The 27,945-nt window shown below is 59.0% G+C and overlaps 2 protein-coding genes across 4 annotated transcripts in view; one reads left to right on the top strand and one right to left on the bottom strand.

Annotated features, from left to right (window-relative positions):
* Positions 1-378: 378 nt before the first annotated feature.
* CFAP410 (cilia and flagella associated protein 410) lies at positions 379-8,188 on the bottom strand. 2 transcript variants are annotated; one of them, XM_081139226.1, is made up of 7 exons: positions 8,006-8,188; positions 6,630-6,648; positions 5,242-5,288; positions 4,093-4,322; positions 3,082-3,244; positions 2,355-2,514; positions 379-1,734 (listed from the first exon to the last, which is right to left on the bottom strand). In XM_081139226.1, exons 1-7 carry the CDS (start codon positions 8,080-8,082, stop codon positions 1,606-1,608), a joined length of 825 nt encoding a protein of 274 aa, XP_080995352.1. In that variant the 5' UTR covers positions 8,083-8,188; the 3' UTR covers positions 379-1,605. The 2 variants fall into 2 exon arrangements, with proteins under 2 accessions (XP_080995352.1, XP_080995353.1); XM_081139227.1 differs by having other exon boundaries at positions 2,355-2,439.
* Positions 8,189-10,818: 2,630 nt separating this feature from the next.
* The window catches only part of TRPM2 (transient receptor potential cation channel subfamily M member 2), a 48,290-nt gene continuing 31,163 nt past the window's right edge, over positions 10,819-27,945 (top strand). The window contains exons 1-9 of one of the 2 annotated variants that reach the window (XM_081138264.1): positions 10,819-10,900; positions 18,193-18,435; positions 19,211-19,299; positions 21,743-21,899; positions 23,174-23,354; positions 23,989-24,155; positions 25,092-25,272; positions 26,536-26,597; positions 27,675-27,875. In XM_081138264.1, coding sequence (XP_080994390.1) covers positions 10,892-10,900; positions 18,193-18,435; positions 19,211-19,299; positions 21,743-21,899; positions 23,174-23,354; positions 23,989-24,155; positions 25,092-25,272; positions 26,536-26,597; positions 27,675-27,875 — 1,290 coding nt within the window. In that variant the 5' untranslated portion in view covers positions 10,819-10,891. Of the gene's footprint in view, positions 10,901-14,162; positions 14,223-18,192; positions 18,436-19,210; positions 19,300-21,742; positions 21,909-23,173; positions 23,355-23,988; positions 24,156-25,091; positions 25,273-26,535; positions 26,598-27,674; positions 27,876-27,945 lie in introns of those variants that run through there. The other variant, XM_081138265.1, reaches the window with a different exon arrangement.

Here is a 27,945-nt window from a genome sequence, read left to right as displayed (position 1 = left end):
CACAGGGTGTAATGCCAAGCCCTGCAGTGTTCAGGGTCACTTGGGAAGTTCAGCATGGGGACTGTCAGGTGTCCCTGTTGAAGACCAGAGGGTAAACATGCCCCCAGCATGAGGGCTTTGGAGGCCACTGAGTGAGCAGGTGGTGGGGAGTGCGGCCCAGTGAGCTGTCAGGGCCTCTGATCTGGTGGGGGACCCTGGTGGGGGGCGGTGAGGAGCCGAGGGGCTGAGGCGGGCAGCTCACCCTGGGGAGTCCAATTCCAGGGTCCCTGAGTGAGAAGCTCCAGGCTGTGGGGCAGGCGGGAGGGAATTGGTGTGAGCCCTGCGTGGTGAGTGGGGCAAGGGAGGGCGTTCGTAATTCATACAAACACCCCTAGCGTGTTCCATCCAAGGCACAGATTTATTGAGAGCATTGTCCCACAGTGACGAGAAGGGACACGTGAGGGCCCTGCAGCCACCCTTCGCAGACCACCCCACGCAGTGAGCCCTTGGCCCCCACTGCTCAGAGCTCACCTCCTTGTCCTGACAAACTACAGAAGAGCCCACGGATGAGGCACTGCCTCTGCTCGGGCTTCCCTGATCCCGCGTCCGGAGGTCTTCAGCTGCCTGGAAAGAGCTGGCTCCACGGTGCAGCTTCATGAAGGAGCCGTGGTCTTCTGGACGCTGTCCCTCCATCACTGGTGTCACATGCTGCGTCACCTCCTTGGTTCGTGCGGCTCACACACAAGCTGGCGCCCTCAGCTCTCTTGAGGATGTGGACACTCCCCCCGCAGAGGGCAGAAAGGGGCAGAGGGAAGAGCCTGTCTTCTCTCCAGTCGTAGCCATTTCCATAGCAGTGAGAAAGGACTGTCTCTCGTGGCTGGGGGGGGTCACGCTGCTCCCCTTCCACGTGGAGGCTTCCTCGGCTTTGGGGGCACTAGTAAGGCCCCCACTGGATACTGTGCACCACGGCAAGGCTGCGACTCCTCCCAGAGGAAGAACACGTTTCAGATGCAGTTTCCAGAAGGCTGTCCTGCCCCACTCGGCTGCTTCACCTGTGGCCACACCTGGACCCCCCAGACAGCTGCTGTGGGCCTGTCCCAGGCCTCCCACGCAGGGTCCACACAAACCTCTGCGGATGCTCACCCGAGGAGGGAGGCTGTGATTCTGGAAGGCTCCTGTGGCCCAGGAATCCACCCCATGGCCGAGTCAAGCTGACTGGGGAAGATGCGTGAGCAACGGCTCTCACCTTCACAAAGAACGCGAGGCCGTGTCTGTCATTTAGGAAACCTGCTTCCAGGTCAACTTTGGGAAATGTTTATTAGGGAGAAGGGTGGAGTCAAGGTGGGCCTCCCACACTGGAGGGCTTGGGAATGGGGTCTGCCCAGCCAGCGCCAGACGCCCCTCCTGCCCTTACCGGGTGCCATCGGAAGTAAGAGCTCAGCCTTCCAGGGTGGGCTGAGGCTTCCTGAGGACACAGCCCCACGCGCTGGGGCTCAGCCTGGGATCCAGCAGTGGCCATGGCCATCGCTATGGCAATCAGTCTCACCTCCTAGGTGCTCAGGAAGATGCTGGGACTTCAGCACAGGGTCCTGTGGAGGGCCTGGCAGTGAGGGGGTCCCCATTGGGTCACTCCATGTCCTGCAGCTCCTGCTTGTGCAGGGCCTGCAGCCGGCTGACCACAGTCTGGTGCACAGCTTCCAGCCCCTCCGTGTCCAAGTCCCGCAGCAGCAGCAGGATGGCAGTCAGAACGTTGTTCTGGGGGCAGAGAGAGGCAATGGCTGAGTGCCATGCCCAGCAAGGCCAGGCTGCCCACACCACTGCGTGCCCAGAGCCCTGGCCAGCAGCATGCCACGTCACGGGGGATCGGCCTTCCCGGAAACCAACAGGCCACACAGATGGAGACTCGTGCAGCCTTGGGTCCCAGCTCTGGTGTGGCACTCACTACCTGGGGACTCCTCTCATGCTCACATCCTGGAGGCCGAGTGGCTGAGCAACTGGCCCTCAGTCAGTGGCCAAGCAGGAATGAGGAGCATCTGAGCGGCCCAACATGTCATCCTTACGGAGAAGGCTCTGGAGCCACGGGGCCTGCTTCCCAGTCACTGTGAGGTGACATGGCACCGCCCCAGCCAGGACCAGGAGTCACCACATCTGACGATAGGCAGGAGGCCTCTGCACATCAGCAAACCTCAAAGGCTCTCCCTGCAGCCTCAGGCCCCACAGTCTCCACACGCAGGCAGCGGACACACAGGGCGGCTCCCCACCCCCTGGGGCCTGGCTTTGTTAGTCCTTGCAGTGTCTACAGTCCCCCGTCCCACTCCCACCACAATTTCCACACCCTGGGCAGAAGCAGCCATTGGCCACCACGTCACACTCACCCTGTTCTTGCGACTGCTCGCAGCCTCCCTCTGGGAAAAGGAAGGAAACCGGGCCGGGGGCTTCAGGCCGAGCTGTCCCTGGATGCTGTGGTGGGGGATGACGACAGTGCGTGTGGCTGAGCAGCTCAGGCCCCATCTCTGCAGGGCCAGTTCCCAGAGCCTTGGACCACAGTGAGGAAGACGCCTGACAGCAGTTCCCCACCCCCAGTATGAAGGGAAACGCCCACCACGTGACATCACTTCTGGAGGGACAGGAGCACCGCTTGGGAAGGTGGGAAGGTGCTCCAGCACCTATTTCTCTCTGGTTCCCTGGGGGCTGCCTTGCTCTACCCAGGGTCAAGGGTGGGGCTACTAGACACCAGTGATGCATGTGAGAGGCAAGGACAAAGCAGCCCCGCTGGAGACAGCCGTCTCTACAAGATTCACAACAATCAGCTCCCTCAGTGGCTGCTTCCCCTTCCCTGGAGGCTCCTCCAGTGGGCATTCCCTCCACCAGCTGGCCCCCAGGTGCCACTGATCCACTTCACCAAGTCCCACCTCCAGGCCACCCCCGCACAGGGCTGGTCCCGCACTTTCACACACGTGCCTTGAATGCCCTTTTGGCCATTGAGGGCCAGGTGAGAAAGAACCACCCAGGGCAACTCGCTTGCCTCCCTCCCCAGAGAGGGAGTGGCAGCGCGCTGACAGTCCCCAAGAGGGCGAACCCAGGACAGGCCCACTGGCGCACCTCGCCTCCTCCTCGCTGTAGCTCAGCAGGTCTCCTTGGGTCTCGGCGGTGGCATTCAGGGCATAGGACAGCTCAGGCCTGCCGTTCCCCATGCCTTCTCTGCTGGGGGCCGTGACCTCCTCTCCCTCCATCAACGCTCGGGACAGCTCCTCCTCAGTCACAGCTTTGAGGGGAAGGAGGGGCAAAAGCATCAGAGAGGCCTCCATGCACCGTGTCACTCAGCACAGTCTGCTGTAGAGAAAAGTGTGTCTGTCCATGCCAGCAGCCATCCCCAGCCTCTCATGAGCTAGATGCACAGCAGATGGCTAATGACTGCTTGGGAATCTGACTTTCAGCATTTCCCAAAAGCAAATACTCATTTAAAAAACCTCAAATTAAATTTTAAAAAGGAACAGCATACACTGCACTTACTCCATTTGACTTAATTGCCCTGGAGTTTATTTATATTAAAATTGTGCATTTGGGAGAAAATTGTGCACATAAGACAAGGCTCAGGAGCCAGCACATGGAGAATTCCAGACAAGCCAGAAACAGGGCCCAGCCCCTGGGAACAGGAGGAATCCGGAGGCGGGAGCACACGCGCACAGCGCCCTCAGCACAGGGCAGCAGCTTGCCTGTGGGTCAGGAAGGAGGTGCAGGTGGAACCCACACCCCCAGCAGGTAGAGGCCACACCAGGTAAGCCGAAGCTAGGAGCACAGGGGCATTTCTACCAGCAGCGACACCATTCGGCCCACCCAGACCTCCTCACGTGCTTGCCAGGGCACATGGATGAGGGAGTGGGGCAAAGTAGCCTTAACAGAAAAAAAACAGCCCAGTGTGTGCTGACAGTGTGGACAAACGAGTTGTGTGAGGTTAACCCAAGATCCTATGCTCTGCACGTGGGGCTGCACCCCTGTAATGGATCCCAGGGACACTGAAAGAAGCACAAACCCGGGGTTCCTTCTGGGAGACTGGGGGGGGGGCAGAGGAGGGAGGGCCCCCACTGGGGTGGGCTTGGTGAGGACACCTACTCTGGTTGTCCAGCTTCTGCAGATTCGGCAGGTTGCGCAGGACGGTCATGCGGTAGAGGTGGGGGTCGGCCCCGCAGCAGGGGTTCTCGGCCAGCCACAGCACCCGCAGGCGCGGCAGGCCCTTCAGGTAGGAGAGCTCGGCCAGGCTGGCAATGCGGTTCCTCCGCAGGTAGAGCTCGCTCAGCTGCTGGCACTGGCTCATGGGCTCCAGGGTGGACACGCTGTTGACGCTGCAGAGACCGTGCCGTAAGCATCTGTTAGTATTACCTTGTGTCACAGAGAGGGAAACCGAGGCACAGGGGTCTGAACTTTGCCCTGGGCACAGCTGTGAGCCCATTTGCTCATTCATCCCGTGAGAAGGCACCGACCAGAGGCTAGGCCAGGGCTACGGATGCCGTGAGCACAGAGTGGGCAGGATGGGCATCCACCAGGTGACCAAGGAAGGCGCAAAGGATGAGCAGAGGGATAAGTAGGGCGGCCAGCCGTGTGATGAGGAAGTTAAGTCACAGGTCTGCACAGGACCCAGGGCCTATAGTTCCAGAACCTTCTGAACTGCCATACAGGGAGTCTGCCTTCCCTGCAGAGCTCAGATCCCTGTCAGGTTTGACACATGGGGACCTATAGAAAGCTCGCCAGCACCAGAGCAGCAGGGATCCCCAGCATCGGCTGCTACCCTGCATCTAGAGTGGGCAGGAGGGCATTCGGGGCACACCCTCCAAGCTCCCCAGCTGCCTGGAATACGGATGATTTGGTTCACTCAGGGCTTCCTCAGTCTGTTAAAATGCCAGTGACTCAAAAAGACGCACCTTATCAATCAATGACAGAGTATGTGATATAAAGAAACTGGGAGAGTTCCCAGCAGTGATGGAACCAGGTCAGGAAAGGATGGGGCACTAAGGGCTGTTGGGGGCAGATGTGGCCGCAGTGACGGTAGCTGCTCATCACTGGGGGCTGCTCCCACTGACCCGCAGTGGAGGTGGGCAGGGGCGCAGCAGGGGGGAGGCCCAGGTGAAGCTCCAGAAAGGAGGGTGGAGCTGGGGCAGAGCCGAGGAGCCAGCGGCCCTCAGATTTTCCTGGGGAATTTACAGGTTATCTCGGTTCCCCTCCTCTTTCAGGCCCCAGTGACTGAGACAGCAGGCATTCTGGTACCTGAGGGTGATCACTTCCAGGCTGGGCATTTCCCGGCATATGGAGATCTGGGGAAGAAAAGGACATGGCTGTGGACACTGCTGGGCACTGGCTGGCGTCGTGGCATTGCTCCCATGAGCCTGGGTTGGAGCCACAGTCAGCTCCACCCCTTGGGCTTAAGTGGAGTGGCCTCCCCACTCTCCTCCCCTTGCTCTAGCGACACACGAGAGCACGCTTTGTGTTCCACTCCACTCTGCAGCCTAGATAGTCCCTCGGCCTGGAGGAGAAGTGCTCTCTCTAAAACTCAAACAGCCATCAAACACTGCTGGCTGCCAAGATGGAGCAGTCCTAATTTTAGAAGCCCTCTAAGGACACCAGGTAGGGGGACTTCAATGCCCCCCTATGCTGGACAAAGAACCTTTCCTCTTGCTGTCCCTGATGTACAGGAAAAGGAATGAAGCCCCTTCTTGCCAACATGGCTGGGCCAAAAGAGAGACAGAGTTGAAAATGGGTTCTCAGATTGTATTAACACTGTTTATTCAGTGCGAAACAGCAGCAAGGGGCTCAGGCAGGTCCCTCAACCTGTCAGGTTGTTGAGTGGTGCAGAGCCCAGGTATCTAGGTGTCTGCCATTCACCGGGCATGAAGCCAGATGGTCCCTGATCACAGCAAGCTCACCATCTGGTCAAGATGAGTCAGTGCAATGGATTTGTTTTTTGCTACAATGGTGGTGGTTTTTTCCACTAAATATATAGCTCTTCAGCTACCGCACGAGGTGGAATCAACTTTTCTGGATAGCCCAGTGGCTCAGCAGCATTCAAACTTTGTTTTTAAGGAAATGTACAGTACAAGTTACAAAAGCAGGTAAGAACTGAATGGCACTCAAACTCTGTGCAAGTTCGGGGCATTCATTCTAGGACTGAGAGAAAAAGGAAGAAATCTGTTCACAGACCCACAGCTCACTCAGCTCTGTGCACTGTCCTCCCAGGCCCCATCTCTTCCTGCCATTATGGGGGGCATGAAATGGATGTGACCCAGAGGAGGAGGAGCTGAAGTGAGGAACCTCCTCCTTGGTGACATGAAGTCTAGGAGCCCACAGAGACCCCTAGCCGAATGTAAGTCTCAAGTAAACCCAGCCCCCTGATTCCTCCCCAGGCCAGAGCAGGACTGCAGTGGGATCTGCTCCCTCTTCCGTGAGACCCACATGGACACAGGAGCCTTTCAGTGACATGTTTAAAGTGGATGTGTTTTTGGTTTTTTTTTACATCAGTGATTCTACCTTACAACAACTGCTAAATGAACAAAGTACCAAGCCAGGGCCTGCATGAATGGGTGCAGTTCTGCCAATTTAACAATTCCCTTGTGCAAGAGGCTAAAACTCTGGGGATCAGGGATCAGCGTAATACTTACATCTGTGAGGCGGCTGCCCCTGGGGAAAGAAAAGACATATGTACTTTAATTTTGTTAAAGGTTAATACAAAAAAATTAAAAAATAACTCCAAAAATTAACAACAAATGCCTACAAATTTTAAGATCCTATGATTTCAATGACAAAGTAAAAGCTTGTTCAGATAACTGTAAAAGGTGTCAAAAATTGTTTCATGGTTGATTTTCAACAAAACCATACATATATTTGGTGCCTGAGGGCTGCTTCTCAGACTCAGGAGTGGTAGCGGCTGTTCCATTTGGGGGACACAAGATCGACTCCTTCTCAAGGCTGTGGCAGGAGGATCATTTCCCTCGCCAACGTAAACAAACAAGGGAGTCTTTATAAGACGCCAAGTTCAAAGGCTAAACATGCAACTTATGAAACACTTTAGAAAGCCTGAAATAGGGTTGCCGTTTCTCCGTGCTTAGAGAAGGTATGATGACCCCATGCAGAACAGAGAAATGCATGATTGGAAACGAATGACGGGATGTTGTGGCCAGAGTACCAGGTGTGCCAGAGCGAGGAGAAAAGCTTTTTAATGGACAGAGCTCCTACCCTGCAGGCAATCCACTGCGGGAGGAAGGTCTGCTCTTGGCTGAGCTCCCTACTCCCCACCTGAAGTGTCCAGTTCACAGTCACGTGTGAAGCCTCACTCAGTCCCCAGTGGACACCTGTACCTCTTTCAGGAGTTCATGAAGCACTTCTGGTCCTGCCTTGGCCCAGTTAGACCACCCTGCCTTGGAGCCTGCACTAACCCCACAGCACCTATATCCCCTGGTCACCTCCCAGACACTGAGTGACCTGGGGACAGTTCCTCTCCCGCAGGACCAGTTACAGAAATGATTGTTAAATCAGAACTGAAGAGTCCCCTAGAAATGGTTTTAATCACCTTGATCTCCCGCCTCGTTAGCAGACTTGGTTCCCAATGACTGGCAGCGTCAGAAATCAGACCCACTAAAGCCATCTAGAAGCCCCACCGAGTCTGCAAGGTGACTCTAATTGTTCCCAGCCAGGACAGCAGGCGTGGAGCCTGGGTCTGAAACGCCACCACTGGGAAGGGTGGGGTGTGGGGGTGAGAATTCTGGAATGACCTTTGCCAATGGCCACCTGGGCTCGTGGCAGCGCCTCCCCGAGGCCGTGGGCCCTTGGGCCCGGAAGGCCAGCCTGGGACAGGAGCCAGGGAGGCTGGAGGCGCCTCCGCCGTGCCCACCGGCTCCTTCAGCGGCCGTTCTCGGCCCCGCCCCAGGGCGGAGGTGCCAGGAGGGGTGGCCCCCGCCCGGGGAGGCGGTGGCGGGCGGGGTCCCCCTCCAGGGCAGGGGTGCGGGCAGCGGGGAGGCCCCCGGCTTCTGAGTCTCACCAGCAGTTGAGCTTCCTCACGCTGTGCAGCTCCGAGGCCTTGGCCCTGGACAGGACCATCTTGCGCGTCAGCTTCATGGCGATGGGCCCCCGGGACCCCAGCCGCCAGCCGGGCCCAGGACCCGCCAGCCACCGGGGAGGATTTCGGCTCCGCCGCGGCCCGTCTCTAAGGGGCGGGGCCCGCGTCGTCAGGGGCGGGTACGGCGAGCACATTGGCCTCCCGGTGAGGGGCGGGGCGGCGCAAGCGCAGTGGGGCCGCCTGGGTCGCCGCTCCCCGCAGTGGCCCCGCCCTCTCCCGTCCCTCGCGCCGTCGCCGGGTCCTGCGCAGGCGCGGTGTGGGAACGCCGGGCTCTGACGTCATTTCGCGGCGACCGGAGACGCTCACGCTCTTGCGGTTCCGAGTCCCAGCCCCGGGTCCTGCGCTGCAGCCCCGACCTCCGGGCCTCCAGTCCCGAGCCCCGACCTCCGAGCCCCCAGCCCCCAGTCCCCACCCCCAAGCCCCGCGTCCTGAACCCCAGCCCCAGTTTCCAGGCCCCAGCCCCGACCCCGCTCCCGAGCCCCTGCCATCAGCTCAGCTCCCCTCCCAGCCCTGAGCGTGAGAGACGTTCCCTTAACTCTCCTGAATTACAACCATTTACACTGTTGAAATAAGAAAGAACAGCCCTAGGGCTGTCTGTGTGGATGTCCTCTCGCCCCCTTTCAGCATTTAAGGACATGAGGTAGGTGCCACAGACATGGGGCCAGCCCTAGCAGAGACCTAGCAAGTATTGAAACCTTTTAGAAATGAAAGGTTACCTGGGCTGCACGTTACATTAAAACAAGCATTTGGGGTGTCAGATGAGTTAGGGGTGACCACACCAAACTCGGAGACCTCTTTTCCACTAGGCCCCTGTCCTGGCTTTGGCCTGCGGGTCAGAGCTCTCAGGCAGACGCTGGCTTTCCCCGTGGCTTCCTGGGGCCCTGTCCCAGGTTTTGGTGGGAGAGGACGGCTCTTGCGTTGGAAGCTGCAGTCACAGAAGGCCAGGGTGTTGGTGGTGGCCTGCAGGGGCACTGTGGGTCCATCACAGGGAGGAAATAACCCAGGAATATGACGGCCTGGAGGCTGGAGAATGAGGAATGGAGGTGGAGATGAGTGGTTGTTGGGTCAGTGTAAGTTTTGGGAGGATAGGGCGTCTCAGAGCAGCGCGTTCCAAGTTCTTAGCTGGCAAGCGGGCAGAGAACTATCTGACTAATGAGGTTTGAGCGAAGAAAAATACTGACGCTGGGCTCAGCTGCACGTAGAGTGGCGGGAAGCTTCCAGCAGGCCAGGCTGTATGAGCTTGCAGAGGGTCTGTGGCTGTCCCAACTGGGGAACCACGCCAAGTTGACAGGGACAAAGCAGGGGCTGCCAAGAACAGTGGAGAGCACCAAGAGGTGGTGCAGAAGCATCCGGAAAGACTGTTCAAGGTGCAGATAAGGATGCTGCTGGCAGATAGAAGAAAGCAAGAGTGTGTGGGAGTTGGTTCTGGGGGAGACAGAGCAGGCATGTGACAGGATGAATGCCGCTGGGCTGGTGGCCGATGGGAAGAGGGCTTTAGGGCTGTTGGTCCCAGGCTTGACCCCACCTGACTGAGATGGCCCCTCCTCCTTCTACATGGACTGGTGTGGCTCAGGCAAAGGGACGAGTCAGGTTCAGAGCAAGCCATGCCAGGGACGGCTGTGGCCTGGGGCCCAGCTCTCTAGCCTTGCCAGTCATGAGAAGTGGCGTCTGCCCCCTGTCCGTTAACAGTGCCCAGGGGGTGGGCCTCCCCGCGAGAGGGCTGTGCCTGGAGGGTTTTGCTTAGGTGATGGGGTTGAGGGGGAGACATGTGGAGACCTCGTAGGTCAAGGACTTGAATTCAGGGTATGTGATTTTCCGGCACAGGAATCACTAGGGAGCAGGGACGGCTTCCCCTGAGTCCAGTGGCCTGAGCATCTGGCAGGAAACATCTCTTCTCAGCTGAAGTTGGGGAAGGGCTGATATCAGGTCTCACAGAGGTGGGGAGGACACAGATTTGCTCACATGGGCTGGTTGAGAGGGTGGTTGGGTGTGAATTAATTTGAGGTCCTGGTGATTCAGGTGACATTTGTAAAGTGAGGACTCTGCACAGTAAGTGTGCTGGTTTGGGTTGTGTGCTGTTCCTTTCCCAGGACTCCCTGTGTAGCTACAGGTGGACTTGTCCCAAAGAGAAACTGGGCTGCACTTTGGAAGGTGGAAGAGGAGGAGCAGCAGCCGTCACTCCCCGAAGGTCGTCCTGGTCAGATGGAAGAGACGGAGATGGGCAGTGGGGTTTCCCTGTGGCATGTGTTCTTCTCAACAGCGGCCTGCCTGGGGGGACTGCTCAGTGATTCCCTTTCCCAATTTCTCCTTTTGGATGTGTAAAGTCCCTAGCTTCTCCCACAGTTGTGTAAAGTCAAATTACTATATTTTGTATTTCATAATTTTCAGAGGGTTTTGATTCTCTAAATGAACCCTGAGAGACAGAAGTACAACCACACTTCCTTAAATCAAAACAGAAACCTCAGCTCATGTAACGGAGAAGCCAAGGGTATGGCTTAAACGCATGGCTTGATCCAAGGTCTCAATCTTCCTTATCAGGCTGCGCTTCTAACCACCCCAACCCCTCCAATTGCCACATCCTGCTGCTCCAGGACGCACCCTAACAGCGTCAAGTCCAGCGGAAAGAATGGTTCTCTCAGTGAGTCAGGTGCAGGTTTGGGGATTGGCCTGACTTGGGTCCCATGCCAGCTAGAACCTGTGGCTGTGGCTGGTTGCACAGTGCCCAACTGCTGGCCTGAGAGTGGAGAAGACCCAGAGGAACATCCAAGAAGAAGGGGAGACCACGGCTGCTTCTGGGCCTTAGCCAACATGGGAAAGGTGACCACTATACCCTTTCCTTGTGTCCCCTACTCAAACTGCATTATTCCAGTGGAGACTTCCCTCTCCCAGCGGTTGCTCTGGGGCTTCCATTCACAGAATTCCCACGTGGACTGTGCCCTTGGGTTGTCACTGTGGCCCTGATGGTCTCTGCTCTCTTTTTATTTTTTAAAAAATATATCTTTATTGATTTCAGAGGAAAGGAGGGAGAGAGAGAGAAAAAAACATCAATGATGTGAGTCGTCATTGATCAGCTGCCTCCTGCACGCCCCCAACTGGGGATCGAACCCACAACCCAGGCATGTGCCTTGACTGGGAATCCAACCATGATCTCCTGGATCCTAGGCCGACTCTCAACCACTGAGCCATGCCCAGCTGGGCTCTGCTCTCTTTTTAAAAAATAATTTAGCATCTCTAAAGTCCTTGCTGTCTAAATCCAGTTCTAATCCAGCTGAGTCATGAGCTTCGTTTCTGCCAACAACAGGTTCCCAGACCTGCGTGGCTCCCCCAGACCTCCCGAGCAGCATTTCCTATACATGTACCTCTAGCGTCTCCCCCTTACTGGCTCTTTGAAGCACTCGGGACTTCAGGGAAGTGGGAGGTGCTTCCTGTTGCCAGATGACCTGCAGGGTTCTGGGCCCCTGTGCAGTTTTGGTGATGGTGCTGCTCCAGCAGGGGTGACATGGACCCGGGGAAGGGGCCTGCTCTCCTCCCTGCTGCCCAAAGGCATGCCCGTCTGCTGATCACTGGTAGGGGCACAGCCCACCGGCCACCTGGCCTTGGGGAGCACCTGCTTGGCGGGTCATTGCCTGAAGCTGCTGGTCTGCAGAGAGCAGAACTCTGCTCTTTGCAGTGGGGTGGGTCCAACACTCCCAGGGGTTAAAGTACTGGGAAGGGGGTTTCCAGCAGTCATGACCAGGGGTGCTGGTGTTGGGAGAGGGCTCCACTTGGGCCCAGCTGGCAAAGGTGTTCTGACCACACAATGCCCACTCACCTCAGCCCAGGCCCTGCCCTGGGCCTCCTGTTTGCTCTACCCCCAACCCCCACCCAAGGTGGCCTTGTTCAGGCCACAGCATCTCATCTTTCCAACTGTACAGGTGGGTTACCAGTGGCTGTATCATGAACAGCCCCAGACTTGGCAGCTCAGGACAATGGACATTTATCATCTCAGTTTCTGAGGGTCAGCAGTCTGGGAGTGGCCGGGCTACCCACTATGGGCTGGGCTGCCATGTCTGATACCCTGAATGTGGTTTTCCAAGCCCATTCAGGCAGCTGTGCCCAGGAGGTTGTATTCTCACCATGGGGCTCCCAGGATGAGTGATGAGGTGGGTAGGGGGAGAGACAGAGAGAGGGTGGGTTCCCTTTGTGGCCCTCTGGCAGGTTCCTTAGTTGTCCTGAACCACAGCTCTCAGCAAACAGGTTGAGGTTTCCTGCCACATCTGGCCTTGACTGAAGACATGGGGAGGCCAGCATGATGCCTGGCAGGGAGAATGGGCGCAGGGACCTCCTCCAAGGACCTTGAGGCTGGTGCTGTGAGCTCAGGAAGGATGGACATACTTATAGAAGAGAAGAGCGACCTGCATTTACTGATTTCATTCAATGTCCTGAGACGAGGGGTCATTTCCAGCTCCATTCTCATCACTGTCGCTATGGAAAGGCCCCCTGTTAGAGAGTCCTGGGCAGGCATGCAGCAAGGAGTGTCCCAGTAGCTCCACCATGAGCTGGAGTCCATCCACACTCCTGTGCAGCCCCTTTGCTCCCATTTGCTTTTCCATTCCACAGGAAGTCTATTGCAAGAAGATCATTCTGGAATGCAGGCGACCTGTTGACTTCAGAGATTAAGAAAAACAAGGGTGTTCCCCAGCAGGAAGCCCACTTCTCTTGAGCCCTCTCTAGACCAGGAGTCAGCAAAGCAGCCCACAGGCCAGCCCCAGCCATTGCCTGTGTTTGTAAATAAAGTGTTATTGGCACACAGCCACACCCACCTGTGTGCTGCTAATGGCTGCTTTCTGGCTGCAGCCAGACTTGAGCAGTTGGGACCATGGACCTCCAAAGCCTGAATGTTTGCCACCCGGCCTCTTACAGGAAAGTACAGCCTCTGCGCTGGCTCTGGTGCCCCTTGGCCCTCCCGCCCTCTGCCCTGCTCCTGCGTATTACTCATGACCAGAGCATGTCGATGCCACGCGGGCAGATTGCCCATCTTACTAATTGCGGTTTCCCTCTGGCTGCCAGAGCGAGGGGCCTTTTATCTCGGGCAAGATGTCCCTACTGCGAAAAGGCCCTCTGCTTCGCACTGCCTTTATCTGAACTCGAACCAGCCCTCAATCAAGACCAGAGCAGGCTGCTTTGCAGTCGTGCCTTTTATTTTTATGGGAAGGACGTTTCATAATTGCAGTGGTGTCCTGGCAGGCGGAACAAGGCCTTCTTGTGCAATGTGTGGTTCTCCAGAAAAGGAAGGGGACAGCATGGGCACAGATGTTTTGTCAGAAGCCTGTTTCCTGAACCACTTCACCTCAAATGAGGTTCCCATGGGGGCTTGGGAAAGGGTTGGGGAAAAAGCCAGCCCGTGCGCCTGTCCATCTCAGTCTCATGAAATAATAACAGCCCCCAGCATGCTTTCTGTCAGTGAGATGGCCCCCCAGGGAGGGGGAATTGGAGGAGGGTCTGGACGCGGCTGCTAACACCCCGCCGCCCACGCCGGCAGGCCTCAGACCCCTCTCCGGCTCGTGGCAGCAGCAGCAAGCTCTCTCCGGCAGCCGGCGACCAGCTGGTGCTCAGTAGCGCCGGCTCTGCGAGTGCAGCAGTGATGGGCACAGGGCTGTGCCCTGCAGTGTGGTCCAGACGAGGAGCACACCGCGGCTGCCCATTCTGTCCTGTGGTGCTCACTGCTTTGCAGGAGGGGCTCCAGCTGCCTTCGTGCCTCTCAGTGTCTGAATAAATGATCAAGTGCTGCCCTGCACAGGGGCTTGGTGGGTTCTGGCACCTTCCCCACAGCTGCTGATCTCCGGATGGTGGGTTAGTGAGACAGGGGACATCTGCCAGCTCACAGACCCGGGTACTGCTAGCCGGCTCCTTTGGGGAGGGGGGGGCAGGGGAAGGATAGGGGCCTTCAGAGGAGGGTGCTCTGGGTAAGGTCTGGGCACTGGGTCAGCGAACCCAGGGGAGGAAATGGGGGGGCAGCTGGTCAGCCAGGAGTCAGCTGGCAGCCCTCAGGTCCTGATTGGAGAAGCCACAGGACACTTCACTTCCCTAGGCCCTGAGTAGGGCCCGTGGGGAATTCGAGCTGGCAGCCAGGAAGGAGAAGGCAGAGGGCCTCTGTGGGGTGAGAGAATCTTGGTTTGGACCTTTAGGGAAAGCTGGACCAACTTTTCAGGACTCAGTCCCTGCCAGTCCTCCCGACAAGGGGCTACCAGGGGCGGGCACCTGCCATAGTGGAGTGGGGGCCGCTGCAGAGCCTGCGGGGGAGGGGTCGTGGGAGTGGCTCACCCAGCCCTGGGTCTCGTGCCCCTCTCGCTGGCACCCCCTCCCCTTCCCTGCCCTCCCCGCCCCTCTTCGTGGGCTTAGGGCTTGAGGAGAATCGCTTTTAACTGGGAATCTCGCCATGAGCCGCCTGGGAGGCAAACGCCCGCTCGGGCGCCGGCCCGGGGGTCTCGGGGGAGGCCGGACTCCGCAGGCCAGGCGGCGGGGGTAGGCCGGGCTCCGCCGGCGCGTCCTTGGCGCTCCCCGCGGTGCGGGCCGCGCTCTCCAGCCGAGTGACGCAGGGCGCGCTGCGGGCCACGCGGTAGGTGCGGGGCGGGCGCGGGGCGCACGCTCGGCCGGGCTGCGGGCGGCCGTCCTGCACCGCGGGGCGGGCAACGCGGGCACCGGGCGCTCCCGGCAGGTACGCGCTCTGGCGGGCGGACACCACCGGGGTGCGGGGACCGGCTCCGGGCGGCCGCGGCGCGGGCGGGGGAGAGCGCGCCCGGGTCCCGGGGCGCGGGCTGGGGTGCGAGCGCCACGGGTGCGGGGACTTTGGCTGTGGCCAGCAAGGGCTTGACGCGGGGCGTGGCTGGGGCTCTGGGGAGAGTGCGGGCTCGCGGGGCGGGTGCGGCCAGGGCGCCGGGTCGTGGGTGCTGCGGCGGGACGGGCACGGCCTGGCCCGGTGTGCGGTGCCTCCACCCGGGGAGATGAGACTTCGCGGACCTTGGGGCCCGGACGAGACCACAGGACCCACTTCCTTTCCCCGGGTGTGTGGCTGTTTGTAGTCTCGAAATTGCTTCCACAGCCAGGGGTTCAGGGCACCTGGGGAGGCGGCGGCGGCTCCGCCGTTGGAGGAGCAGAGGCGGGCGCACTGCGAGCCACCGGCCGGTGTGCCAGGGCCAGCCCCCCACAAAGCCCGTGGCTCTGTTTCCTGGTGAGTCCTCTCGGCTGAGGAGGGTGGGGTACAAGGAGCCCCTGTCTCTGAGTTCCCACGGTCCTGGGCCCATGTGGCAGCTGCAGAAAGTTGTGCCTGGGAGTTTGCTTCCTTTGGTCTTGGCGCCTGCTCCCGGGGATGGGGTGGGTCACGCCGGGGATGGGTCTTCCAGCCCACCACACCTGGAGCACCGCGCCTGGCACAGGAACCCAGGCCCTGGGCTGAACCCCGCGTGGACTGCCCCTGCCCCGTGCTCTGTTCCTGTGGGTCCCCTCCGGACCTCTGTCCTTCGGAGATTGCTCCTGCAGAGCTCAGATTTAGACACTCCGCACGCCTGGGCCTTGGGTGGCAGCAGCTGCACACCCTCGTCAGGTGCCCTGTGCCAGGTGACATTCATGGGCGTGCATTTTGTATGCCAGGTTCTTCCCGTGTGTCTGTCCATCTGTCATCTGTCATCTGTCGGTCCTCTGGGAAGTCTTTGGTTTCAGCGTGCTCTCAACACTGTGCTGATGGGCAGCTGTCTGGGAAATGAGAGCGTGAACGAGGGCTTCTTAAGTCTTTTAAGACAAGGTCCTTCGTGGCACATACTTACGTCTGCCGCCCGGCCCACTTCATTCCTGCCATCCAGCGGCCTTGTCCTGTGCAGGGCCCACCCTGGACGGGGGTGGGGTGGGGGGCTGGGAACTGTCTCTAGTCCAGGCTCCTGAGAGCAGCTGTCTGTCCGCCTGTGAGATCCCGGTGCCTTCTTGTCCTGTCAGCTGGAAGCCTCTCTGGCTCATCTGCGCCACTCGGCAGCTGGCTGTGGGGCAGGCGGGCTGCTGCATAGGGTAGCAGGTGGCCCTGTGAGGGCCACGCAGGGGTAGGGTGTCACCTCCACGCGAATGCTGGGCCAGGACCCCAGTGGGACTGCCGAGCCTGCACCGGTTGCTGTGGTTCTGTCCCTTAGGGCTGCTTAACAGACACCACAGCAGCTCACACACAGCAGAAGTTTATTCTCACAGCTCTGGAGGCTGGAGGTTCAAGATCAGGTGTTGGCAGGGTTGGTGAGGGCTCGCTTCTGGGGTGCAGACGTCTACTATGACTTCACATGACAGAGGGTGGCAGGGAGCTCTCTGGGGTCTCCTTTATAAGGGCACTGAGCCCATCATGAGGGCTCCATCCTCACGACCTGGTCACCTCTCGAAGGCTCAGCCTCCACATACCATCACCTTGGGGTTAGGGCTTCAATACCTTGAGGGGACAGGTTCAGACCATAGCATTTCACTCCTGTTCCCCCAAAACCCATGTTCTTCTCACATGCAAAATACATTCACTCTGTCCCAGTGGCCCCCAAAGTCTTAACGCATCCCAGCATCAACTCTAAAGTCCAGATTCCCATCTAAACTTTATCTAAATCAGATGTGAGTGAGACTCAGGCAGATTCCTCCCGAGGCACGTTCCTCTCCAGCTGTGAGCTGTGAGCCTGTGAAACCAGATGAGTCACGTGCTTCCAAAACACAGCCATGGGACAGACAAAGGACAGACACTGGGGTGGGGTCCTGCCCAGGCTGGAACTGCAGGTCTGGGTCGCCTGTCCCCATGGCTCCACTGGGCATTGGCCTTGCAATGTCCCTCTGCCTGGGTCACGCTCCCAAAGATCTGGGTGCCCCCATCCTTCAAAACCTGGGTGAAAGGAGCCACCCCCAGGCTTGTGCACTCTTCACACAGCAAGGTAGGCTTTTTCTAGTGTCATCTTCCAAATCTCCCTGCCTCTGCCCATCATCCAGGTCCAAAGCCGCGTCCACATGTACACAGTTTGTCGCAGCAGCAGCCACTCCTGGTCCCAGCATTCTGTATTTTCACGGTGCCTTCATGGGAGGGAAGTGAACCTCCTCTGGGCAGGTCTGGGTCTGGGCGTGAGCCTGGCCAAGGGGCAGGGGGGTCGGGGGGGGATGCAGAGGTGAGGGTTGGCCTGAGCCCTGCATGCCACTGAGAGCGTTTGCCCAAGGTCAGGGGCCAGGTGGCTGCACTGCGAGTGCCCAGCGCAGAGCTGAGCCAGGTGAGGGCTGGGAGGGTCCCTCGCTTCCTGACAGGCCCCTCGCACCTCCCAGAGCATAGCGACCGCATGTAGAAGCTGGATGAGTGGGCGGGGAGGCTGACCATGAGTGACCATTGCGTGTGATGGAAGGTGATGAGGCGGGAAGGACTTCCAGGTGGGAGAGGGAGGTGCTGGGTGGGAGAGTGACTCCATGGATGACATCCTGGGGTGACGCCATGGGGAGACACTGCGGGGTGAGTTGGTAGTGACACTGTGGGACATGACCTCAGGCTTCGTGGCTTCAGGGAAATCGTCGCACGGCTCACTGCGGCCTCGGTGATGGAGACGGCGGTGTCAGCGCCGGGAGCAAAGGATCTGAGGGAAAGAGACTTGTCTTTTTAGGGACTTGTCTCGTGGGTGGACAGCTGTGCCACAATCCGAAACCACTTTGTGCTTAGTAGGCTCTTTTTTCTGTTTGGAAAATGGAAGTGGTGAACAGACGTCAGGAAGTGGGAGACAGGATGTGGTGTGTGCGCCGCACATGACCGGCACCTTCCCTCCTGGCTCCTGGCTCCTGGCTCCTGGCTCCTGGCTCCTGGCTCCTGGCTCCTGGCTCCTGGCTCCTGGCTCCTGGGTGTTGCTGGACGTGCTGAGCAGCAGGGGTGAGGAAGGAGCTCTTTCTCTGGCCCTTTGCAGTGACCTGAGGTTGTCACCATTACGAATGGGGGCCTGAGGCCTGGGGATACGCCTGTGATTCTAAACTGCCCGGGGACCCCAGCTGAGGGACAGAGTTTGGGCACACCCGGAGCCTGGGGGTCCCCTCAGGACACCTGCCTCTCCCCCCTGTGGTCTGTTTCAGCCCCCTCCCTGGTGTGTTTCCAGAACCCTCCGCCTCGCCAGTCCGAGCAGAGCCTGTCCTGGGAGGTGGGAGACTGTGGAGGCTGGAGCAGGGCCCTCAGAATGGAGCCCTCGGTCCCGACGAAAGGTGGCTCCAAGCAGGAGGAGGGTTTTGGGGTACAGTCCAGGAGGGTGACAGACCTGGGCCTGGGCCCCAACCTCCGGCAAAGCAACAGCAACCTCTGCAGAAGCCGGCGGTCGCAGTACCTCTTCAGCAGCTGTGAGAAGGTAGGCTGCCGGGGGCCGGGGGCCCACCAGAGCGCCCCTGGGGACCAGCGACCACAGAGGGGGCACATCCTGCTGGGCAGACTCCTGCCCTGGGGGTTGCAGCCGGGAAAGCCCTGGAGGAGAGAGAACCAGAGAGAGCAGAGGCGCGGGGTCTGTCCCCACATGCCACCCCCCGGGGGTTGCACAGTCACTTCCTGTTCTTGGTCCGATCAGGAAGCCCGGGGTAGACACTGCTGTCCTGGGCAGACTCACGGAAGGTTGTCACCCTGACCTCGTTGTGCAGTGACTTCCTGTCCTCTCTCTGACTAGGCAGCCCCAAGCACAAGTCCTGGGCGGGCTCCGTGGAAGGCCCTGGACGAGACCGTGTGCCCCGAGCACATGTGAATGTCACAGTCCCTGTCAGGTGGGAGCGAGGGCGTCTCAGCCTGCCATCCTGCCAGGACCAGGGCCAGTGTCTAGACCCTCACCTGCCACCTTTCCACCACACCGAGGTGTTCCCAGGAGGGCAGTGCTGACGTGTAGACTGTAAAGTGCTGTACGAATTCAGATCGGGCCCAAGAGGAAGGGCTCGCACAGGCTCCCTCCTCCAGCCGAGTGCACACCTGAGCGCCTTCCAGGCAGCTCCAGCCCGGGTGTGGGGGCTCCGTCTCCCTTTCCCGGGAAGAGCCCCTGAGCTTGTTGGGGACACAGCTGGGCCTCAGGGAGGCCTGGGGTGCGCAGGTGTGGGTACTGTGGTTAGGCGCCCGGGGATCTCCAAGTGCCGTGTTACCCCCAGCAGGAAAACCTCAGCTCCTGGATTCCTGAGAACATCAAGAAGAAGGAATGCATGTACTTCGTGGAAAGCTCCAAGCTGTCGGATGCCGGGTAAGGGCCCCTTTCTCTGTCCCCACACGGAGAGGCTGGTGAGAGCAAGACCGACCAGGGCTTCGGCCGGGGCAGTCCCAGGTCTGCCCAGGCCTGAGGTGCCAGGAGCCTTCCATCTACCCCGCGACCTGGCCGGGGAAGGAGGCTCGCCCCACCCAGCCTTGCAGACACTTAAGGGGACTTGTTCAGGGTCCAAACCTGGCCGCCCTGCAGCAGTGCTTGGCCCTGCGCAGTGGCCCGGGCTCCACGCTGCCCACCTGGAGGGCAGCGCATGCCCCTCGGGAACAGCGTCACCTGGAGAGCTCCTGTGTACCCCTGGGCCTGAGGCAGGTTCTGCCTCTGCTGTGGAGCCCTCCTTGGCCGCTCCCCCGGAGGAGCCTCTTCCTCCCACCACACGCGGTGCAGTTCCCTTTTCTGAGTTCTGACCTCTGACGAAGGCAGAGTCACATTTTACTTCCCGGGACGGGCGAATGGTCAGCATCCAGCTCACATTTGCTGAGCAATAGGGGAGGAGGTGCGTCCTGTGTGGAGAAGACAGGAGAGGATCCTGACCGGGAAACCGACGCGAATGATCACTGTCGTTGCTGAGATGCCGAGATATGCCCAGGGTGTTGTCACGAAAAGTGTCCTGTGGATGTGTGGGCGTTCACACCCTCATTTCTCACACATGGTCCTAGGACAGACTTCGAGTTAGAGAAAGTTGCCACCAACCTCCGGCTGATGGCTTTGTGGTTGGCGACCTTGAATATCCTTGCTGCGTGATCTGAGTTTTAGGACTACCGCATGTCCTGACAATATACTGAGGACTTTGCATTGAGTTCCGCAGCTTTCGTTATTTTAAAATAGGTTTATAAAAATAGCCTTGGAGGGAACTGGTGATACACAAGCTTCCCACATAGGATTCACTGATTTCAAAACGTTTTGAAGACTGTAACCTGGTTTCTAGTTTGTGGGGTTTAGGGGTGCCATGGGTTGGACCCTGGGCCCTTCTTTCCTCTGACCTCTGAACCAGTGGAGAAATGGAGACAGGGGCTGGCGAGGGCTGGGGGGAGGCAGGTTGGATCTGAGGCAGAAATGGGGCTTTGTGCTCCTTTAGTGCTCCTGTCCACTTTCAACAGATCGCGCTCAGTATGCTTTTGGTTCTGAAAAATTCCAGAAGCCCCTTTATTAGCGTGGGGTTCAATGCAAGGACCTGCTACAGGGAGATAACAGAGTGGCCTGTTGGTTCAGGTGTTACCCGAGAAGGTGTGCGTGTTTGTGTGCGTGTGCGTGTTTGTGTGCGTGTGCGTGTGTGTGGGTGTGAGACTGCCTGTAGCAGCTTCATCAGACTACAGAAAGGGCCCGATGGGGGGAAGGTGCTGCCTCCCACGGGGCGCTGGCAGATGTGTTCTCATTTATGCCCATCTAGGCCAAGCATTGGGAACAATTCTCTGGCTAATTTCTGGGTCAGCGGTTTCTGTTCAGTTTCCTGCCACATGTCAGGCTTGGAAACGCCTCATAGATTTAGGCTCTAATCTCATCAGGGGACAATGGTTTAGAGGAGGGAAGGGAGGCAGCGTGTCACAGGCTGCCTGTTAGAAGCGTGAGAATATTAGGGGCAGCCTTGGGCCAGGATGTGAGAGCTCGGGCCCTTGTCCCGGCAGCTCTCTTTGCCTGGGCCATGAGTTGAGGAGGCCACACAAGGTCCTTAGGTGTTCCCTAAGGCCCCTGCAAGTCTGAAAGTTCCTCTGTCTGCTGGAGGGGTAGTAGAGGAGGGTCAGATGGGTCTGTCTGTGCTCACAGCCCCGGACCCATGAGCAGCAGAAACACGGGCAGCAAGGGACCTACTTCATGAGCAGGTGACAGCCTGCGGGGACCAGGTGCACTTGGGCTCGGGGCATGCTGTGGGTCTCAACCCATCCTTGGTTCTCTGCGTGGTTAGTGAATCTGCATTAATAAAGTAACTTTAGAAATTATTACCCATCTGCAAGCTCATTTGGCCTCCACAGCTGTTGCAGGGTTGGGGCAGGGGATGTATTAGCGTTCCCATTTAATGATGGAGAACCTGGAATTCAAAGCACCTAAGATCACACACTTAGTAAGTGGCCAGAAACCCGTTGTCTGTCCGCTGGCCCCGTAGTCTGTCCCCTGTATCATCTGGCTCAGGTTTTAGACTTTCTTTTTCCTTCATTTTTCTTTTTTGTCTCATCTATCTCTAGTCTTTTTGGTCATTTGTTAACTATCAGAAAGTAGGAATCTAAAGTAGATTTCCAGTTAAACGAGGTGTAGTTGGCTGGGTGGCTCAGGGCTGCCTCCTTACTGCCCCCCCGTGGCCGTCACTGACACCGTGGCCGTGGCCGTGCCTGGTTACTGCTGGGTGGGGGTGGGAGTCCTGGCTCTCCACTGCCCCCCCCCCCGCGTCCTCGGGCACCTCGGGTCCTGTGGTGACGGTGGGTCTCTGCAGGAAGGTGGTGTGTGAGTGCGGCTACACGCGCGAGCAGCACTTGGAGGAGGCCATCAGGCCCCACGCCTTCCAGGGCGAGTGGGACCCAAAAAAACACGTGCAGGAGATGCCCACAGATGCTTTTGGTGACATCGTCTTCACGGGCCTGAGCCAGAAGGTGGGAAAGGTTGGTTTCATCGCCCCGCTTCCTTACTGAAGATCAGAGCCCCCCAGCGGTGACCCACAGTGGCCAGATTTCTGGGGTGGGAGGGGGAGGCTGGCTGAAACCCTGGGGCACAGAACCGTCCCAGTGTAAGGGACGGGGCGGGGCTTCGCATCTCTAACGGGACACACGCTGCTCTCGGTGTCCTTGGGTGCCACACAGCAGGCCCGGCTGCAGCCAGCCGAGGGGTGTGAGTAAATCCTCGCTGGGAGGCTCTGGACATTTTGTCAGGCCTGGGAGGGAGCAGAGGAGCATGCTGGGCTCAGGTGCAGGTGCTGGAAGACTGGGGGGAGGAGCTGGGAAGGGACCCCAGACCTGCGGAATCGGGAGCCCACTCACCCACATTTTAACCAGCCGTCTGGAGGCTTCTGTCGCAGCTCCTGGGCACCACTGTCCTGTGGGGTCTAGTGGAACCCTTGGTTCTGTGCTGGGTTCTGGAACCCTGAGTCTCATACTAGTTGAGTGACACCTTTCCCTCAACTCCTCTGAGTGGCTGAGGCCCTGCCCTTGTGGCCAGGGAGGTGGAACTAAGAGGGTCACCAGCCTCAGAGCCACCCTGCCTCAGCACCCTCACGTGTGGGTGCTCTCCAAGCCCCTGGCCCTTTGAGCTGCTCTCAGGCTGATTCCAGGCTGGTTGGGCCTCTAGCTCTACCGGGAGGAGGAGCCCCCGAGAAGTGGGGGGGGGCGGGGGTCCTCTGCAGCATGGGGGCTCAGAGCAAGAGCCAAGTGCCTGGACTAGAGTCTGAGGACAGCTGACCTCATGTGACAGCCAGGGTGTGGGGACCCAGGACAGGGGTGCTGGCGTGAGGAAGGTGGCACAGAGTGAAGAGAAGGAAAGACACCCCAGCGCCACATAAGAGGAGTCGGTGGCAGGCACAGCTCTTACAGCAAGATTGGGCTCAGGATGAGGGGCTCCCAAAACAGAGGAAGGAGAGGGAGCCGTGGCTCCAACCTGGGGAGCTGGGCCAGGGGGTGTGAGGATGAGAGGCTGGCTCCTCGGGCTCCTGCCATTCCCACCGGCCTCTCTCCTGGCCTCTGCCTCCCTCTTTTCTCTCTACCCCTGTCCTGCCTGGGTATGGCCACTTGTACTCACTGGACCTAGAGCCAGGGTGTGAGGTGCCCCCTGCCAGGCCGGGTCTCTCAGGCATGGCCAGGTCTGGGGATTCTGGGGGCTCGGGTGGTGCCTGCTGACCCAGGGGCTCCTCTGCTGTCTCTTGACTCCCCTGCAGTACGTCCGCCTCTCCCAGGACACTCCCTCCAGCGTGACCTACCAACTCATGACCCAGCACTGGGGCCTGGATGTCCCCAACCTCCTCATCTCGGTCACGGGTGGGGCCAAGGACTTCAATATGAAGCCCCGGCTAAAGAGCGTCTTCCGCAGAGGCCTGGTCAAGGTGGCCCAGACCACAGGTAGGACCAGGACACTGGGCCCAGACCACAGGTGGGCCCGGGACACAAGGCCCAGAGCACAGGTGGGCCCGGGACATAAAGCCCTGAGCACAGGTAGGCCCAGGACACGAGGCTCAGATGACAGGTAGGCCTGCGAGCGATGGGTGGGCTGAGGAGACAGGGCCAGGTGAGTGGGTCCCTGCGAGGCAGAGTAGGGCTTGGGACTGGTTGGCCATCAGGAGTCACCGAGGCCGCACCTGGCCAGGTGGAGAAGTCGGGGCAGACTCGCCCCGCCTGGCCTGCCTGCAGCTCTCCCCGCACCCTGCCGCCGCCCGGGCTTACTCAGTGGGCGGACGCGGCTCCACTCAGCCCCCTGCTGGTGATGCCCTGCTGGGCACGGGGAGGAGGCCTGGACACCCTGAGCCTCCACTGCCAGCGGGGAGAGGAGGCCGGAGGCACTGTTAACCCTGGGTGTCAGTGAGGGTTTCTCTGTTAACTAATCTCTGAGACTGACACCTGAAAACGGGCTTGAAAGCCCTGCTGATCCGGGGAGCGAGCGTGGGAAGCACACAGGGCCCTAGGTGTCAGGTGCATGTGCGGCGCCAGGGCGCACACCGGGACCGTGAGTCCACCCGCTCTACACTCCTTTCCTCAGGGGCTTGGATTATCACCGGGGGGTCCCACACCGGCGTGATGAAGCAGGTGGGCGAGGCCGTGCGTGACTTCAGCCTGAGCAGCAGCTACAATGAAGGAGAAGTCGTCACCATCGGGATTGCCACGTGGGGCACCGTGCACAACCGAGAGGGCCTGATCCACCCCGCGGTGAGCTGCTTGGCCGTCCCGGGGTGGGCAGGCTCAGAGGAGGTGCTGTTAGGATGCCATGGGTACCGCAGTGGACAGACCATCATCTGGGCACCAGCCTAAATGCATGGTAGAGGGAAGAGGCTGGACAGAGATGAAGGAGACCTGGGCTCAAGTCCCCCACTCCGCAGACCTGGTGACCCAGGACAAGTAGCTAACTTGGCTGGACTCGTTTCCTCTCTTAAAATTACAGGATAGGTTCATATAAAAGTCCCTGACTTGTCCCCACTGGCCACCTTGATGGCCTCTTGAATGTGAACTGGACTTAGCAGAAGTAGCATGGCCGAGGTCACACCGTGATGAGCACCTGCCATTCTCTGTGGACAACAGGGATGTGTGTGCCGGTCCAGCAGCCACCCCTTCTGGATTCATGTCCCAGGGCTGCCGTCATTAATGATTACAAATGTGCTGGCTTAAAACATCAGAAATGTCTTCTCCCCCAGTTCTGGAGACCAGAACTCTGCGATCAGTATCACTTGGTGAAAATCAAGATGCTGGCAGAGCCTTGATTCCTCCAAAGGCTCTAGGGAGAAGCCATTCCTGCCTCTTCCAGCTCCTGGTGGCTGCCGGCTTTCCTTGGCTTGGGGCCGCGTCACTCCAGTCTCTGCCTCTGTGGTCACATGGCCGCTCCCCTTCTGTGGGCAAATCTCCCTCTGCTTCTCTCTTAGAAGGACACTTATGGTGGCATTTAGGACCCAGCTGGATAATCCAGGGTAATCTTCCCATGTTAAGATCCTTAACTTAGTGAAAAATGCAGAGATTTTTCCGCACATTCACAGGTTCTAGGGAGTATGACATGGCTCTGGGGGTCATTACCAAGCGCCAGGCTCCCATTTCCAGAATTCACGATACAGAACTTCCTGTCCACGTGTGTGACTCTTCCCTGGTCACCCCCAGGGCAGCTTCCCTGCCGAGTACATCATGGATGAGGAAGGCCAGGGTCACCTGACCTGCCTGGACAGCAACCACTCCCACTTCATCCTCGTGGATGACGGGACCCACGGCCGCTATGGGGTAGAGATTTCCCTGAGGTCCAAGCTGGAAAAGTTCATTTCGGAACAGACAAAGGAAAGAGGAGGTGAGGGAGCTCGCTTCTGAGGGTCCCCGGGGTGGAGAGGGCAGCAGGCTGGTCACGGTGACAGGGATCCAGCTGGCCATGGCCAGGACATGCCACAGGTAGGGTGCCTGGGGCGCAGTCAGAACACATTTGGATTTTTTATGCTTGGTCAGGGAGGTCGTCTTCTCATGCTCCATGCAGCCCGGGGTGGAAAGTCAGGGCAGACCCTGGCTTCTCTGCTCATCCTCAGGTCAGAGGTCATCCTGTGGTCACTTGCAAACCTCAGGTCAGAAATAAGAAAGTGTAACATGGGGCCTGACATCCTTTCCCTTATGGGTGGGATGGGACGGATTCTAGGACAGTGGAGGTCCGAACACAAGGTTTTGCACCTGCTGTGAGGAGGGGGGTGGGCGGGACCTGAGCTCGCAGAGGTTCCAGCTCTGTACCTGGGCTCATCGGGCACCTGGAGAGCAGAGGTTTTCAAGCTTCGCTCCTCATCGGAGGCCCTTGGACGGCCTGTCAGTCACCCCCACCCCTGGGCCTACCCCTGGTCTCTGGCCTGGTCTCTGACTCAGGTCTGGGTAGGTGGAGCTTTTTCTAAGCTCCCTGGTAACACTGACTTGCTGGTTGGGAACCGCACTTTGAGCACCCTGCTTTGACCCAGAGTCTGCGGTGGGAGTGCTAGGGCCATGTGAGTGTGTGGGGACAGTGAGACTGTGTCGGCACCTAGAGAGAAGTTTGCTGCCCAGGAAAGATATTTCTAAAGTCTCACAAGACCCCTGGCTGCAGGCAGGATGAAAGGCTCACAGTGGGGACGAACATCTGGGCAGAGGACTGGGGTTTGGTCCCATGCTGTGCTCCTGGGCCACACAGTGTGCTATGCCCACCTGCTTGAGGTGCCCCAAGGCGTCCCCAGACTTGAGGCGCCATGAATGGGCTGCAGAGAAAAGCAGGGAGGTCATATGGCCTGCCAGGCAGAGAAGACCGGCTGGGGGACCCTGAGTGTTGCTCTGCCGCTCACAGCCCTCGCCTTCCTCTCCCACTGAGAAAGGGAGCAGGGGTGACAAGTGGGAGGAGAGGAGCCATCCCAGGCTCTGAATTTGCTCACTTACGGAGATAAAGCAGATGATGTGTGACTCCAGACTGTTAGCCTTTGAAAGCAGCTTGGCACCCAGGGCAGGTCTCCCAACTGATGCTTCCTTGAGCTTAGGCTGGAGCCGCGGGCATCCCAGGTGGAGGCTCTGAGCCCCACGTTCCCTGACTGGGCTCTGTGCTTCATCCTAGGCGTGGCCATCAAGATCCCCATTGTCTGTGTGGTGCTAGAGGGGGGACCTGGCACGCTGCATGTAAGTACTGGCCAGGGGGATGGGGGCCCTAGGGGGTTAGGTCCTGCTGCAGGTGGGACACTGACCCAAAGCGCTGTGACCACCATTCATTGGGCCATTGGCAAGAGAGGGCAAGGAGCTTGTCCCCATGAGATGGAGACAGGGTGGTCCACCACATGGCAGGGCCCACTCCAGGGAAGGGGGGAGGTCCACTAGCTTTGTCCCTGGGCGATTGACCAGTAAGAGGACTCCAGAGGGGACTGCAGCAAGGAGGGAGCAGATGGCCCCCTGCTTCCAGGACCCCGGGGCCGCCGTGGGAGGTTTCTATAGCTCTGCACCCACACTCAGCCCCGTGGGACCAGCAGCTGAACCTAACGCAGGTCCCTCAGTGATTTTAATACGTTGCCCACAGACTGTTATTCAGAACCCACTCTACGGTGGATGGCTCACCTCGTTTGTGAGCCTCTGCTGTAGGAATGTGCATGACATCACAGCCTGCCAATTTGGGGCAGGAGCATAGAAAATGCCACTTATGTTTAGTAATCCAGGAGGTGAAAATGAAACTCTGGGGTGTCCGGGGGAGAGGGAGACACATCTGGTCCCCACTCCCTCCATACTTGGGCTCCTCCTCACGGTTCTCCCACAGACGACACCCAGACTGTGTCTCACACCCAGGGTACAGCATCTGCTCATGTGCAGGCATTGTTCCTCTGGGGTCATGGGCCTTTCCTGAAGTTGAGATCACCCTGGGTCCCCCAGGGTCTTCCCTCGCCACCCCGGTCTCACCCTGGGCTTTAAGGAGGGAGTGAATCTCTGGCCCAGGCAGCGCCCTCTTTCTGGAGATGCTCTCGTGTCCTCTGATTGTGCTGAGCGATGGGCCTGGAGGAGGTGGTGCATCGGGCGTACACCCCTTAGCATCGGGATTGGCCTCCCCTTCCCGCTGAGCAGTGGATGCTGCTGCGCTAATCAGCATTTCAGTGAATTTCCGATAACCCGTTAGCCCTGCCACTGAGCACTGTCGGAGGTTTCCCCATTTCAGGAAGGGGTGAGAGCGGGTGAGGGTTCAGGTCCTGCTCACGGTTGGCCCCTGCCTTGCAGACCATCTACAACGCCATCACCCACGGCACCCCGTGTGTGGTGGTGGAGGGCTCGGGCCGTGTGGCCGACGTCATCGCCCAGGTGGCCAGCCTGCCCATCTCCGAGATCACCATCTCCCTGATTCAGCAGAAGCTTGCTGTGTTCTTCCAGGAGATGTTCGAGACCTTCACCGAGGGCAGGATCGTGGAGTGGACCAAGAAGGTGAGGCAACAGGCGCGCGGGTCACCGGGGGCGGCTGACTCCCAGGTGCCGGGAGCCTGGAAGACAGGAC

This window comes from Miniopterus schreibersii (assembly GCF_964146895.1).
Source record: "Miniopterus schreibersii genome assembly, chromosome: 5".
In the NCBI taxonomy this organism is placed as follows: domain Eukaryota; kingdom Metazoa; phylum Chordata; class Mammalia; order Chiroptera; family Miniopteridae; genus Miniopterus; species Miniopterus schreibersii.
The sequence above is the reverse complement of the archived record's forward strand: the minus strand, read 5'-3'. Positions and strand labels throughout refer to the sequence as shown.

Coding starts and splice junctions, on each gene's coding strand:
- CFAP410 (XM_081139226.1), bottom strand. CDS start 8,082: ATGAAGCTGACGCGCAAGATGGTCCTGTCCAGGGCCAAGGCCTCGGAG. Junction 4,323..5,241: donor CTGGAAGTGATCACCCTCAG/GTACCAGAATGC, acceptor CGGTCTCTGCAG/CGTCAACAGCGTGTCCACCC. Junction 3,245..4,092: donor GCAGAAGCTGGACAACCAGA/GTAGGTGTCCTC, acceptor TTCCCCTCAAAG/CTGTGACTGAGGAGGAGCTG.